The 15,487-nt window shown below is 40.1% G+C and overlaps 1 protein-coding gene and 1 long non-coding RNA gene across 20 annotated transcripts in view; one reads left to right on the top strand and one right to left on the bottom strand.

Annotated features, from left to right (window-relative positions):
• Positions 1 to 11,531, top strand: part of LOC310704088 — a 33,578-nt gene extending 22,047 nt beyond the window's left edge. For 2 of the 3 annotated variants that reach the window (XR_014524564.1, XR_014524565.1), the window contains exons 3-4: positions 3,589 to 3,639; positions 11,194 to 11,531. This is a non-coding gene — a long non-coding RNA (uncharacterized lncRNA). Of the gene's footprint in view, positions 1 to 3,588; positions 3,640 to 7,575; positions 9,319 to 11,193 lie in introns of those variants that run through there. The other variant, XR_014524566.1, reaches the window with a different exon arrangement.
• The window catches only part of BIRC6 (baculoviral IAP repeat containing 6), a 141,332-nt gene continuing 130,427 nt past the window's right edge, over positions 4,583 to 15,487 (bottom strand). For all 17 annotated transcript variants that reach the window (XM_083497033.1, XM_083497024.1, XM_083497035.1 and 14 more), the window contains 6 exons: positions 14,683 to 14,900; positions 13,518 to 13,679; positions 12,909 to 12,986; positions 11,538 to 11,726; positions 6,737 to 6,871; positions 4,583 to 5,261 (listed from right to left, as the gene is read on the bottom strand). In XM_083497033.1, coding sequence (XP_083353159.1) covers positions 5,082 to 5,261; positions 6,737 to 6,871; positions 11,538 to 11,726; positions 12,909 to 12,986; positions 13,518 to 13,679; positions 14,683 to 14,900 — 962 coding nt within the window. In that variant the 3' untranslated portion in view covers positions 4,583 to 5,081. The remainder of the gene's footprint in view (positions 5,262 to 6,736; positions 6,872 to 11,537; positions 11,727 to 12,908; positions 12,987 to 13,517; positions 13,680 to 14,682; positions 14,901 to 15,487) is intronic.

The raw sequence follows: 15,487 nt of genomic DNA, 5'->3' as shown, positions 1-15,487 counted from the left end.
TGTAGTATGATTATTGCTGCACTCCTCTCTCATAGCATCCCTGTTTAGTCAGCTGATTATGGGGATGCAAAGATCTTGCAAAAAAACAAATGCATTCCTTAGCTCGCTATAACACAGAGGCCACCCCCTCAATTGCAATTCGTGGTTAATACAGGCAGCTTTTACAGGTTATATTTTAAGGTTACTGAGAAAGTGTGTGTGATGGCTTGAACATACGGGTGGATTTTGTGCTAACTCAATCAAGACACGATGAACATGCATCTCAGAGGGACTTGCACCCTTATTACTTCATAAAAGCTTGGCAGAGGGACATGCCTATATTGTCCCTGTCAGGGTAGTAATTGCCTAAAATCTAGAGCTTGTCTTGCCACTTCTACTTAGGGTGTCCTACTAAAGGTCTTTGCAAACTATGCAGAGAAACATGCCTCCATAGAAGAAAGTGCACTAAGCAAATTTCTGTGTCAGTAAAACCACTGTGCCGCATCTCTCCACATTCCTTGAGCTGAGGCTACTTCACTCCTAACATCCATAAAACCATGAGTATTTAGTGACATACCCCTGTATTAACTTTTAATAATTAAAATGCTTGGCAAGTATCCTTTGTCCCAATTTCCAATTATATCATGAAAATTCCTAGACAATTACTAACAAGCATTTGAAATGTATGGTATCACATTTTTTGCTTCAGTGAACAATGAACGATGGCTGTGTGGGGGCTGTAGCTATATAAGGAGGATGTTTTAAAAACCAACAACACTTTGCTTGAACAAGCATTTTACATGTTGCAATACCTTAAGCAACCGCACTTAAACAGTTAGCTCTAACAATTAGTGATAAAAGCCTCTTGTCTTTCCCTGCCCCCTAGAAACATTAAGAACAAAAGATCCCTGCTGGATCAAACCAAACTTGGATCTAGTCGTGCATCCTGTTTCCCCACAGCAGCCAATCAGTTGCCTGTGGGAAGCAAATAAGCAAGACATGAGCGCAGTAGCTCCGCCCTATTCATAGAATGGTAGAGTTGGGAGGTACTGGCAAAACCTGTTTGGTGTTTCGCTACTTTCTGACTAGTTGCAGGACCTTAGCCAGACCTAGCAGAGTAAACGCAGAATCCACGGAAGCAATTGGCGACTTGGCTGCAGACAGGATAGACAAAGCAGGAAATAGGAACTTACAGTTAGGTGTTTATTATATACAGTGGACTATTTACAGGAACAGAACAGAACACAGATCTTTAACTGACTCTCTCATACACGACTCACAACTCTCAACATGCAGCTTCTACACTGACACTCGTACTAGTTAGTAGGCCATTAATCATTATTCCCGTGAGAGAGCTTGACCAATCATGGAGCTGTCTCCATGCCTCTGTATCAACAGGCAGACTTACTCCTTCACATGACCTTTTGGCTGTCTGCCAAACCTTAATTGACTCTGTGTGAGTAGCTGCACATATTCAGATTCCCAACAGAAGGGACCCCCAAGAGTCATCTAGTCCACCCCTCTGCATTGCAGGAATCCTGCCGACTATTGTCCTTGGGTGGGCTTGAACCACCAACCTTCTGGTTGTTTCCTAGAGGCTATTAAGAGGCATGTTTCCCCTGATCCTGGAGATAGAACATTACTAGTAGCAACTGATAGCCTTATTCTCTAGGAATTGTCTAATCTTTTAAATATTTCTGGGTTGGTGGCCATCACCGCACCTTGTAAAGGTGAATTCTGTATATGCTTTGTGAAGTACTTTGCTTTTCCTGTTGTCTGTCTTGAATATCCTACCATTCAGTTTCATTGGCTCACCCCAGGTTCTAGTATCACGAGAGGCAGAAACACTTCTATGTACTTTCTCTATATCATGCACAATTTTATAAATCTCTAGCATGTCCCCCCCCCTTAAACTTAAAAGACCCAAACACTGTAACCTTGCCATATAAGTCTCCTGATCATTTTTATTTCCCTTTTTCTGCACTCGCCCCAGTTCTACAATACCCCTTTTCAGATGCAGAGGCTAGAATTCTATCTGGCATTCCAAATGGGCATTATGAAGGCATGATGATATTGGCAGGGTTTTTAAATAGCTTTTACTAATGAATCCACGCCTTCCACTGCTGTTGCATACTGGGTCACCATTTTCATTGAGCTATCCATCAGAATTCAATATTTCCTTCCTGTATAGCTAGTGCTAGCTTAGAATCCATCAGTATAAATGAGAAGTTTGGCTTTTTTGCCCCAGTGTACACTATTTTTATTCACATTAACACACATTTGTTTTTTAACTCAGTTTGGAGAGAATGTTTTGGAGTTATTAATGATGCTTTTTTGTTTTTAGTAACCTAAATAATTTGATGTCATCAGCAAACTTGGCCTCCATACTGTTCACCCATAACTCTAGGTCATTTTTGAACAAGTTAAAAAGCAGATGAGTCATTACAGATCTTTGGGGACTCCGCTTTTTATATAATTGTGAGAACAGTCTATTTAGTCTTACTCTATTTTCTTCTGTCCATTTATTCTTAAATTCATTATTGATCCTTAATAGACTGTCATCTGCGATCCTTAATAGGCTGTCATTTTATATTGAGCTTGTCAAATATGTGTCTCAGTGGATGCCATTGGGTTCCAGCTCCCATTAGCCCATGACCAGGGGTCAGGGATGATGGGACATTACCCAGATACTTTTGGAGAGGATCTTCACTGAAAGCATTGTGAAAGTCTGAGTAGGCAGTGTCTACAGACTCACCCCTAGGACATGCTTATTAAGACACTCTCAAAAGGTTATACAGATAGAGCATGCTCTTGTAGAAGCCATGCTGGCTCTTCTTCAGCAATACTTGTTCTTCTAAATGTTTATTAATTTATCTTAAATAATGTTTCCCACCAATTTACATGGAACAAAAGGCCTGCTACTTCCAGGATTGCCTTTTAAAAATTGGAATTATATTAGCGACTTTTCCCATGTTTGGATATAGTAGCTGATCTTAGGGCAACACATATTTTGTAAAACCTCAGCGCCTAGGACTTGCCGATCGTCAGGTCAGCGGTTCGAATCCCCGCGGTGGGGTGCGCTCCCGTTGCTCTGTTCCAGTGCCTGCCAACCTAGCAGTTCGAAAGCACCCTCGGTTGCAAGTAGATAAATAGGGACCGCTTACTAGCGGGAAGGTAAACGGCGTTTCTGTGTGCTGCGCTGGCTCACCAGATGCAGCTTGTCACGCTGGCCACGTGACTCGGAAGTGTCTCCGGACAGCGCTGGCCCCCAGCCTCTTAAGCAAGATGGGCGCGCAACCCCAGAGTCGGACACGACTGGCCCGTACAGGCAGGGGTACCTTTACCTTTTATTAGCATTTTCACTTTTCCATCCAACTGTAGATGGATGAAATTACTTGTTAACTTTTGTTAGTAATGCCTTCACACGTCACCACTCTTTGCCTCGGTTCTTGAAACTCCATACGCTTACTTGAACTTAAAACCTAAGCTGACTTTACAGTGACATGGAAAAAGCTAATCCTACAGTTGTTATAAGCTAGCTGACTTTCCCTCTTGCTAGGTCTGAACTGTGTATAACTGTATATTACTTTCTGCCCCATTTTTGTCTAGGTTAACTGCAACCGCTCAAGGCTTCCCTGATAAAGGAGAGCAGCATGAACTGTAAGTTTCTACAGAATTACCTCCTCTAAGTTTCAGGTCTTAAACGGTTTAGGATACCACACCACACCCCGCTTGCAATTTAACTCCTGGCATACACAGTGTCCTTATTTCAGTTTCATTTGGTTAATTAAAAAATGAGTAGCACCTACCTTCTGCTTGCATTTGTGTTTAATTCGCCCATGTGCATAACAGTTTACCTCAGTGCTTCATCACTAGGGCTAACGTGCTTTGCCAGCTGCGGTTTCCCAAGTGCTCACAGAGTATATGACACAGGGCTAGAGAACTGGTGGCCCTCCAGAAGTTGATGAGCTCCAGTTAGCCCAAGCCAGCACGGCCAGTGATAAGCGATGACTGACCAACGTTGTTCTTGTGGCCTTAAGTGCCACAGGAAGAGATATTACTGAAAATTAGAGACTCTTTGGCTGCTGCTTTTATCTTGAAGCCACAACACACCTGGCCCGATCCTTTGAACTTAGATAAGAAACCTTCAAAATTATTCAGTATGCAATATTGCGTCTGCCAGAAACTGCTTAAAAATTGACAGATAGCTCTGGAAATATAATATGTAACTAACACAATTGCTCCACAACTAGACTATTATGTTTTAATGGTGTTAGTCATTAGGAAGGACCAGAAGGTAACAACTTCCACTGGGGTTTCCTCATGTAAAATTACTTAATGAATTCATTGTCATAACATCCTTTTGCTCTTCTTGAGCAGAAGTCACCCAGCTGTTAATAAAGAGTTATGAAAGATGAATCCAGCAGTCCACATTTTGGCTGAGGTAAAACCATGTGCATTTATTTCATCCGCATTTTTAGAATTAGTTAAGCATAAAATTAAATATGTTGACTGTAATAAATTCAGTCATACAAGTGCAAGTCTCCAACTATAATGAATGGCAGATTATTTTAAAAAAGGTACCAGTAAATCATAAGAGGGAGCATGTCCATTTGACCTTTATTGAAGTATACAGGAGGTTCTTTTTAGAAATCAAATATGAGAATGGAGATATGGCCAAACGTAAAATCTATCAAATTCAGTGAAAACTGTCCGACTTTAAATAGTAGCTGTAAGAATGACCAATATATATTCTTTGTTACAACCGCCCTCACTCTACAAGTAAAAAAAAAATTATAAACATTCAGTAAACATTCTTTCCTAAGGTAGCTTCCCTTATATAGCAGTGATTTATCCATTCTTGTATACATAACTTTTTAAACATACCAATCAGTGGTTCTCACAATTGGAAATAAAAGCACAAAAAAGTTTACACTCTTGTACAGGTAAATAAAAGATCATCTTGAATTAATCTGTATATCCTGAAGGGCATAGTATAGTTTCATTACCTATTACATAATTAGCTTCTTAGATACAAATATTGACATATTTGGCTTGTGCTTCAAAGCCTCGTGTGTCTATCAAGTCCATGTCAACGCAGCTCATAATTTGAAGTCACTTGGGAGGTCTTTACTGCTGCTCGGTTTGACTTGCTCGTGCAACAGAGCATCCTCAGCACTTGTCATGGCACTGCATTTCTCAGCTGACTCATCAGCATCTGGGTCCAGGCCTTCGGGACAGGGGAGTTTCTGAAGCTCTTCCCGCAGTTGAGCTGTGTGACGCTGTGCACATACAAATTCATAGTGAGGAAAGGGGCTCACTCACAGCAGTTTAGGTGCAGTCATACTGCAATACTTTCACAGACAAAATGAGAAACTGAGGCAATAAAAGCTTTGGAGTCTTCATGTGGTGATAGTTGTTATTTTTGCTTTTCCCTACTACTAGTGGGAGCTGCAGGAAGATTATTAATTAAGAGTAACTCTGTGCAGCAGGTCTTTGTGCTCATATCATAAAGCAAGAACCAGTTCTGAAAGCAGCACAGGGGATTTCAGTAGAACCCACTTTGAACCTTTAGACCTACCCTTAGACCTTCTGGGTCAATGCAACAAACTCATGGGTGGAGGTGTCAGGTTGGGTTCACCACGTAGGCACAGCAGCACCATATGAGCTATTTAAGCCCAGTTCTAATAACAGGGTTACAGACACTTAGCGTATAGGTGTGCCTGCAATGTGCAGAACTATGCCACTGGTTTTCTACAAACCTTGCCAGTTGTATTTAAACCACACACAAAATGAATTAGGGTACGTGTTAGTGAAGCTGTTGCATGCCATATACCTCGATGACTGGACAGCCAACATTCACACTTGCAGACATCAAAGTGATGAACATGCATGTGTGTGTGGATTAACACCTTGCCATTGCCCATGTTTGTTCCATCCACATGCCAAGATCGCATAAGGCTATGCAGGGGGATGGGACTCCTATGGCCCTCCAGATATTGTTAGACTACAATTTCCATCACCTTTGACCTTTGCCCATGCTGGCTGGGGCTGATGGTAGTTGGAGTCCAACAACCTCTGCAGAGCATAGATTCCTCGTGCTATAGGCAAGGATTTACAAGTGCAACAATGTTTTATTTAAATGGCTTTGGTGGACAGTTGCAAATATTAATATAGAAAATATAACCAGACCAACAATGAAAGCTAGTAGTTTGTGATTTGGCCAACCTGTTGTTGAAAGTAGCAGGCCCCACAGCTGCCTCTCTTACCCTTTGAACATTTAGTAAAGCAAAGTGTGTGACATGACACTGGGTTGTGAGCTTCCACATCCCTGCTCCTCTCCACTGGCTGCTGTTGGCAGGAATGGGAAAACTCAGTTGTGCCTTATTAATCACTAATGGAGGCAAGATGGAGGGGACACAGAGCTGCCACTCTCCCCTGACACAGATGAACTCCTTTTTGTCACAGATCTTGTTTCTAGAACTGCAAAGTTAACACAGGAAAAAAACTGCTTTAAATAAAAATGGGTGCAAGTTAGTTGATGCATTCCAGTATGTTCTAATTACAAGAAAGGCATATGGTGGTGGGAGGAGCAAGAAAAATGTGGACGCAAATTATTTACTTTTTTTGTAAAGTGCCATCATCTTTAGAGTGTGTGCAGTAAATGCTTTTAACAGCTCTTATGACTGAAGTTAGTAGTCAGGCATCAAAAAGGTTTTACTGAATCATGGGCAGTAATCTCATCTGTGAACCTTACCTTTAGAGCGGCAGCGTGATGAGACATAGTCCTGCCTACCCGTTTATCGCTGCTGTACTGTTGTATATCTGCTATCCACTCCTCACACTGAGCCATGATTTCTACTCTCTTCAAGTAGAAGTGTTTGTGTATAACCTGTAAAAAAAAAGCAGATTGAAGGTTAAAAAGATAGTGGTACAAATTACTGAACTGCAACACCATTTTAATTGTGCACCCTTCGCTAACAAACAGACAAGCTTTGACTGTATTATTCTGCTGCTGCATGAATATGAAGTATTTAGATACCAGAAATGGCCAACTATATGATGCAAAAGTAACAACTGTTTAGACAGATCATTTTCTGCTGTATCATAATATACCTGGAGAATGTCCTCATTTCTTTGCCACGTTTCCTTCTTTTGTGGGAAAAGCCATATATATCTGAACAGACTGAAATAATGTGCTTAATATGCACATAAGCAAAGATGCCTCTAGGTGATGTCTCTTGGGACATCTTGAGATTGTGGGATCAAATGGGTTACTATCCAGGGTTTTGTAAAAGTAGAAATTCCCTTAACTGCAAACCCAATTGGCTTCTGCCAATTTTAATAAAAATCAATATTTATCATGAATAAATGGTATCTTCACTTGAATACCAAAAGGGTGATTTATAACTACAGATTAATGAGAGCTAGATTAAAAATTGGCATTTTGCCAAAACTAGATCATAAATCCAAATATGAATCCAACACAGAAATAGAAAATATCAATAAAATTCTCTAATATGAACAATACTTTTGAAAATTATTTCAATATTTAAAAATTACCAGACAATTCAACATTTTTGTTCTCTTCTTAAGGGCAAACATATCCACAAATGAATAAAGAAATCTTCTGTTAGCATACTTATTGTACGAATTGGCTCTTTGGTATAATATTTACAGGCTCTCTTTATAATAAGTACTGTATTACTAATTTCATTGGGCAGACTGATATTTGTACAGTAAGTTCCCCATTATGATTAGTTATATTTAACAAATACAACTGTGTCCCAGAGTTGTACTTTTACACACTTTGTAAAGGTAAAGGGAAGCTGTACCTCAGTTTATATATTTTAACCAATATTTGTGTGTGTTTGTGACATTAAATCAAACTATCTGTTCAACAAATTATTTTTAAAACTTGATTTAAACAAAAGCATGGAATGGCTTCAGATAGTGTTTCTGCATTTAACACATATTTGATAATCAACATGCTTTTGATTTTAATCAATAAATTTATTACTGGTTTAAATCTCTATTTTATCTGAAATAAAACAAAGGTGCTTATTCTGATTTACCTCTATGGAAGTGTACGTGTGTGCACTGACTCTCATAACTAAAAAGCAATTTGGAGCAGAACACAAGATCAAGTGCAACCCTACTTCTTGTTCCACGGTGGTGTGAATTCTTTTTGCCTTTCAACAGGGTTAAACTTGCACTAGCACAGACTTTAACAATGGCTAAAAACAGCTGCTTTCAAAATCCTCACATTAACAATGAACTTTAATTAGCAATGATTAGATCTGGTAAATGAAGGCAGGGGGCTTTCTGAAAGCGTATAATCATGTGGCACAATCCACACCCCTGAACTACAATTTGTATGCACTTGGTCTATTTATTTCCATTAGGTTAATGTCTGAAACTGGACAATTTGCATGGTAAGGCAGTTTACATACCTGCAGCCTCCAGAAAGCTAAGATAACGTGCATTATTGTACCCAGTACAATTATGTACTGCATAATATGTACATATATACAAATGTGCCCGCATTGTGTGGGTGCTAGAATTAAGACTACTATACAGAAATATCCACTTTAACAATGGGGGCCTCTTGGATTTCACATCCCCTTTACATAATTGCGTATGTGGCTGGCAAATGGATGATGGGAGGCAAGAGAGTTTGTGTTATGGGACTTGAACAAATCCAAGGCAGTGTATTATCAACTCCTGCCCCAGATGCAAGCCTGCAAGGTCACTTCCAAGTCTGGCAATAAGCCAAGAAGAATGGGAACCTACATCTAATACAGAGAAAGGGCCAAGTATGTATTTTATTAGAGTGTCTTAAGTGCTTCATACCCTTAAAAAGCAGAAGCTAGTGCTCTGGCTTGTCCTTGCCACGCTGTAAAGGGTCAAAGGCATTTTCAGTGTAGCACTGAGTCTGAGACTCTTCATTATTTTACTTACAGCAAGTGAAGTACAAAGGGAGGAAATCACAAGGGAGTGTCTGTGAGTAGGGTTTAATTACTTCTTCAGCAAAAAGCATTACTGGCATTCTTATGGTGCCCCCTGACCATAAAAGAAGTTAGATTTTTCACTGCAATCTCTATCTACTAGTCACGAACACTAATCTTGTTGCAGGAAAGGACAGGAGGGGTATTGCTCTGGCCTAGGATATTATTATGTGTGCCTATGACCAATATATCGTGCACACTACTCAAGTTTTCATAACCTGTAACCTGCTCATAAAATGCAAAAAGTCCTGTTGGCTATGAACAAAGCATAATTTTTAATAATTCAAATTTATAGCTCAATTTTTTACGCAAGTGGCTTAAAAATTAGGTAAAAGTACAGTGGTGCCTCGCAAGATGAAATTAATTCGTTCCGCAAGTTTTTTCTTCTTGCAAGTTTTTCGTCTTGCGATGCACGGTTTCCCATAGGAATGCATTGAAAATCAATTAATGCGTTCCTAGGGAAACTGACTTCAGACCAGGTCCGGGGACAGTCTGTCCCCCAACCTCTTCTGAAGGCTGGGGGGGGGGGGGGGACAAGGGCTTTTCTTTCCACCCCCAGCATTTTAAAAAACCCCGGGACAGCGGAGGGCTTCTCCGCTGTCCGGGGCGATCTTAAAATGCTGGCGGGTGGCATTTTAAAATCGCCCCGGGACAGCGGAGGACTTCTCCGCTGTCCGGGGCGATTTAAAAGCCCCTGGGAAGGCAGGCAGGGGGGACAAAGACTTTTGCCCCCCGACAGCCTTCAGAAGAGGTCCAGGACCTCTTCCGAAGGCTGGTGGGGGCGAAAGTCTTTGCTCCCCCCGCCTGCCTTCAAAAGCTGTCAGGCCAAGGCTTCGCGGACCTCTCCGCCAGCAGCGGCAGCGCTGCCGCTGCTGGCGGAGAGTTGCCGGCATGCCGAAGCCTGCACGCGCTGAGATCAGCGCGCCCAGGCTTCGTGGACCTCTCCTGCCTTCAAAAGCCGTCCGGGATAGCGGGAAGCGCTTGCCTGCTATCCCGGACTGCTTTTAAAATGCTGGCGCTGGGGAGCAAAGCCTTTCGGCCCCCGCCAGCCTTCCTGGACCTCTTCTGAAGGCCGGAGGAGGGGAAAAGGCTTTGCTCCCCACCGCTAGCATTTAAAAGAGGTCCCCGGAGATTTCCCTATGGGCTTTCGTCTTGCGAAGCAAGCCCATAGGGAAATTCGTTTTGCGAAGCGCCTCCAAAACGGAAAACCCTTTCGTCTAGCGGGTTTTCCGTCTTGCAAGGCGTTCGTCTTGCGGGGTACCACTGTATGTGGGAAGACATACTGCAACCATAGCATGTGACTGGCTCCCCCCACCCCAATATAATTTTCTAGGCATGTCTGTATCACCATTATTCACCCTTGGTCCAATTTCCTTGGATGCTAGGCAAGATACTAAATTCCCTACTGCAAAATAACCTTAATTTTTGACATGTACACCTTTATAGTCAATTAGAGGCATGAAATTATCAAGGAAAATTTATGACAAATGTCAGAACTCTCGCTTGGCTACATTATTAGCCAATTTATTAGCAGTATCAAATATCATTGGGGAGGAAGTAGATCACAGCCTGATGGCATCTTAATTAAAATACTGAAATAAAAGGGAATCTAGATGATTTACTACTAGTGATAGAAACTATTTTTCTTCAGACTCAGGTTTTGCCCCCGCCCCCAACCAAACCAAACAGAGAAGTTCCCTGTGGCCATTTTCACATCCAGAGGAAAAGGGAGAAACACTACATACCAACATTAGAAAGAAAATCAAGCCATTCAGCTGTTCATATTTGTAAACTATTTCCATTTGCCACACAATCCTCACTTTAAGCACACCAATATGGGATGGATTCACAGTTTGAGATGCAATTAGTATTTTTCCCCTGCTCAAACATTTTTTCAGTTAAAGTTGATAGGCAGAATAGGTATTTTAAGATGGAAGCAGTTATCCTGACCAAAACAGGTTTTGCAAAGGGCTGTATGTGAATTCATGCATTTGACATTACTTCAAATTGCACCTACCTGACTATTCAAAATTTGACTCTAGCAATGGGGCACACAGTGGCAGACCACATTCAATTCTAACTGTGAGACAATTATTGATATGTTTTCTGTAACACAGAACTCCTGAGAAACTGATGACCAGGGTGGGGGCCTACAAATACCAGGTTTGCTTACAACCCAGGCTTTATTTGTCCTTGCTACCAACAGGTCTTCTGGGATTGCTCAGATGACTTTAAGACGACGCATGGATTCCTATACAGAAGCTTGAGGAAGGCAAGAAATAGAAGGAAACTCTGCCTCAGGGACAAATACACCTTCCTACATGTTCTGCTTTTGGGCTTCCCAGAGACATCTAGTTGGTCAATGTGAGAAACTGGATACTGGATTGGTTCTTATCCTGACTTTTTGACTAAAACCAGTGCAGTCCAATTGCTGCAATAAAGCTGAATTTATGCTATTATCCCTATCCCTGTTATCAAGGTAACAGACGTTTCTCAGGATTCTACATTTAAAATGGATGGATCATAAGCAGTATGGCACAAAGCACTAACCTCTTTAAAACACGGTGAAGGATTTCTGATTTGTTCAAGCATAGCCCATTTGACTGTTGCTTGCCGTATATTTCCATCGTATTCTCTGGAACTCTGTGTGCCGCTTGGAGTCCCTCTCGATCTTTCGTATCCTGGTTCATTGAAATAGGGCTCTGCAACTAATATGAGGGATTGCACAGACACCAATACCTATGGACAGACACAGTTGAATGAGTTTGCAAGCAGTAAAAAGAACAAAACAGACCATTGCCAAGGTCAGAACAATAAAAACAACCTAAACCTTTCCTCTTATTGTCAAACTTTTGCATAGATTGACCCAATGGTGGCAATGCTTTGCATCTGCCATTTGCAGTGCCAAAGAAGGATCTATTTGTTTCAATGGATTCTCTTTAATAATATAATGGACCATTAGAGAGAGAGAGAGAGAGAGAGAGAGAGAGAGAGTGAGTGTATGTATATATATAAAACATACATTCATTTTCAATGAGTAATTACGCTATGGCTGTTGAACAATGGCTCTTGCCATTTGCTAATGTTAATCAATACTAGGTTAAAGTCTGGAAAAGCCAATCTTAGTCCCTTAAGGTTTTGCTCTTGAGGTCTTGACAAATTCATTTAAATGCTTTATTTGCTAGGACTGTGCTTGATAAATATAATTATATGATTACAAGCATATTAATATTAATATGACACCACATATAAATATTAATATGGAACTTAACTGCAGCAGCCAAGTTGAATAAGGGAATATTTACATAAAGTAAATTAATATTGGGGAAGCATGATTCAGTGGTGGATATTTAGTGTACATTAATATGAGCAGTTAATGCAGTTTGGAGTTATCATCACAACAACAATATAAAAAGAAAATTAGGTCATCAGATCGCAATTTTACAACAGTAAGCTGAATATATTTAAGGCATATTCTAGACATGACAACATTACAAAAACACTTCATTTTAACTTGAACACACATACTAATTCTTCTTGTTGGAAAGTATATTTCTATTGATTTTTTGAGCTATTTCAATATATAGACTGGGATCTCATAATTCTCAAACATACTTTCCAAAGTGCACCTTGAGCTGCACCAAGACTCCCCAATTTTCAGGATTATTTTTTTTTGTACTGCTGCATAAAAAGTGCATAAAAAGTGACTGCACTGAAGTAAATACAAGTAAATACAAGATCATCGAATGATAATTTAGATTGTCCCATGTTTGTTTATTTATTTGAAATGATATCAGAGAACAAGATGCAGTGCTGGAAATACATTGGCTTTTGAGGCTTTTGTCTTGCAGAAAAAAACTTTGTTTTCTGAATTATTTACACACCCACCCTCCAGCTTCCACACTGAAGAAAGCCACATACTTGTAAAAAGCTTGATGTCTGGGGATTCCACTTCTCTTCTGGTCTTCCATGCCAGGTGTTAAGAATACTTAAGCAAACCTGAAGATAAAGGTTTTGAACAGTTATATATATAAATATCATGGTTGCACTTTATACATTGTTCTAATTCACAGATTTTATATGATTTTCATATATGAGTTGACTGGTGCTGTCTAATTCAACATCGTCATCCCTATTCTCTCTTCAGTAGAGCAGGATCCCTCTTTCATTACTACAGTACAGTTTGCTTCCAGAAAGGCAATCCATACATGGATGCCTGCTTCCATTCACTGACAGGCTTTTGTGAGACACTGCCAAGCAACTGGACTATATCCTAGAGTAAAGCAGACAGGCTTCTTGAAAAAAAATAATCAACGTGTTACCGTATGTACTCAAGCATAATGTGCCATCAAATCTAATGTGCACCTTAATTTTCGCAACATAATTTGGCCAAAAAAGGTGAGCATAAGATTCAAGTAAATAGGGTATATGGTTACTCATGTAAGTTAAGCTATCCATATCCATTTACTCAGAATGACTAGAAATTGTTTCAACCACATTAGCCTGCAATAAAATAGGAAAACTATTTACCTTGCCATCATTGTAAAGATTTGGATTGAATCTCACACTGTGTCCTCCAGTTGTTTCCAGATTTACAAGTGGAGGTGAATTAGGATAGTCTTGCGGAAAATACACATCAAATTCAAAACAGCCATTTGCATAAGGTGTGTCTGCTGGGCCAGTTATCAAAACCTATTGAAAAAGACAAATAATGTTATAGCAACCAGTTTGGGAAACTAGTATATCATATACAACACTTTTGAACTAGGGTTGGACAAATCCTGTCAGTTTGTTTCTCTTAGCTTCTCATTTTTCCATTCTTGTATCCAATTTGCACCATTTCTGAATTATTTTGTGATTTTTTAAAAAGAAAGGTCTGCACAAAAATCTGTGTGTGTTTTTGCAAGGAATTGGGTATTATAAGCATTTTTTGTGCTCTCTTTTGCTTGTGGATTTTGAAGGATAGCTGTATTTGGTTTGCAGATTGGTTTTGGGAAGTGCAAATTAAGTGGGTCTGCATTTTTAATATGAACCAAACACATTTTCCCTCTGTCTCTAATTAGAACTGCATGTGTTCACTGGACCAGGTCTTATTCTAGAGAAATACCATTGACAAGTCCAATGCTATCTTGCATGTTTACTCCCTCAACAAAGACACAGCCCCTCTGCCCATAAGCCACATGATCTCCTCCAGGACCCCCACTTCTAGTGTCACACCTGCCCATCTTTCCCTCTCTCCTCCAACTTCGTTTCCTTGAATCAAAGAGTAGTAAACATCTAGCAAAGGGGGATAAGTATCAGGCAGCCAGTGGGCCAAATCTCACCTGCATACCTGTCAGCCAAGAAGTAAAAATAAAATAAAAGGCACAACAGAAACAGCAACTGTTGCAAGAAGACTTAGCAATAGGCTAATTTGGTAGGAAAGTTTATGTCCCTCCATCCCCACCCCAGCTAAAGAGAACTTCTGGCAAAAAATAGGTGCTGACCAGGCTTTTAGGAAGATGCACTTTTTCAAATTTATCATCAGTGCCCTGGAAGTTTCTGAAGTGGAGGCGAGCAGGAGCAGTACATTAAAAAGTTCCCTCTCCTTCTCCAAGTCCCATCGAAGCAGAATAAATCATGCAAAATAAGCATTAACGTGATTTAGACACATCAGAGACCTGCTGTTTTTGGAACACAAGTCTGATTTTTTTACCTTCATGATGTCTAGTCTCTCCTCATCACAGCGGACAAAGACACTGGATGAAGAGGAAAGAGGCAGCGATGTAGAAAGTGTTACAGCTTCTTGAGCAAGACGTCTGGCTCTGGCAGCACTGTTTGCATCACTAGCATTTTTCACCTGTGACATGTAGTGGTAATTTACTTTAAACACCAGTTTTCCATCGTCATCTTCTGAAACCATCTCAAAGGTATCTAAAGGAGTGAAAAGTAACATTTTAATTTATTAGAATATAATTAAATTATATGAAGTATCAAAATTAATGGAAAAATCAGTCTGTATATAAATATTTCATTTCCCCCCTCCCCATAGCAACAAGCAATTCAATACAGTAAGATAAATAGGCAGACCCAAATACCTTCCCATTGTTAAAAAGATATGTAAGATACCTTGCTAGTTTTGCTAACACACACTATTATACTAAAATTATTCTAATTGGGCATCATTAAAGAGTCAATTGACAATAGTGTGAAACTGCATTATTGATAAATGATCATAGGAGAAAACAAAATTAACACATTATACTTTATGGACCAAAAGTACATCTCTAGGTCTCCTGAACTTATTTTCTGTCTCATTAGCAGAATTCAGCTTACCCGCTTGGCAGGTATTTATGCAGTTTAACTGCAAACATCACTACTCTTCCTTACCCCAAATATACAAGCAAGATTTTTTACACAACACAAACCAAGCAGCATCTAACAGGACCAAGCTGATATATGTGGAACATCTGAATACTCTAAAGGGGGGGGGGGGGATGTATCAGTTCTAAGCATCAGTC

The sequence above is a fragment of the Podarcis liolepis genome, assembly GCF_965112155.1.
Source record: "Podarcis liolepis genome assembly, chromosome: 3".
In the NCBI taxonomy this organism is placed as follows: domain Eukaryota; kingdom Metazoa; phylum Chordata; class Lepidosauria; order Squamata; family Lacertidae; genus Podarcis; species Podarcis liolepis.
This window is presented reverse-complemented; position numbering and strand designations above follow the sequence as displayed.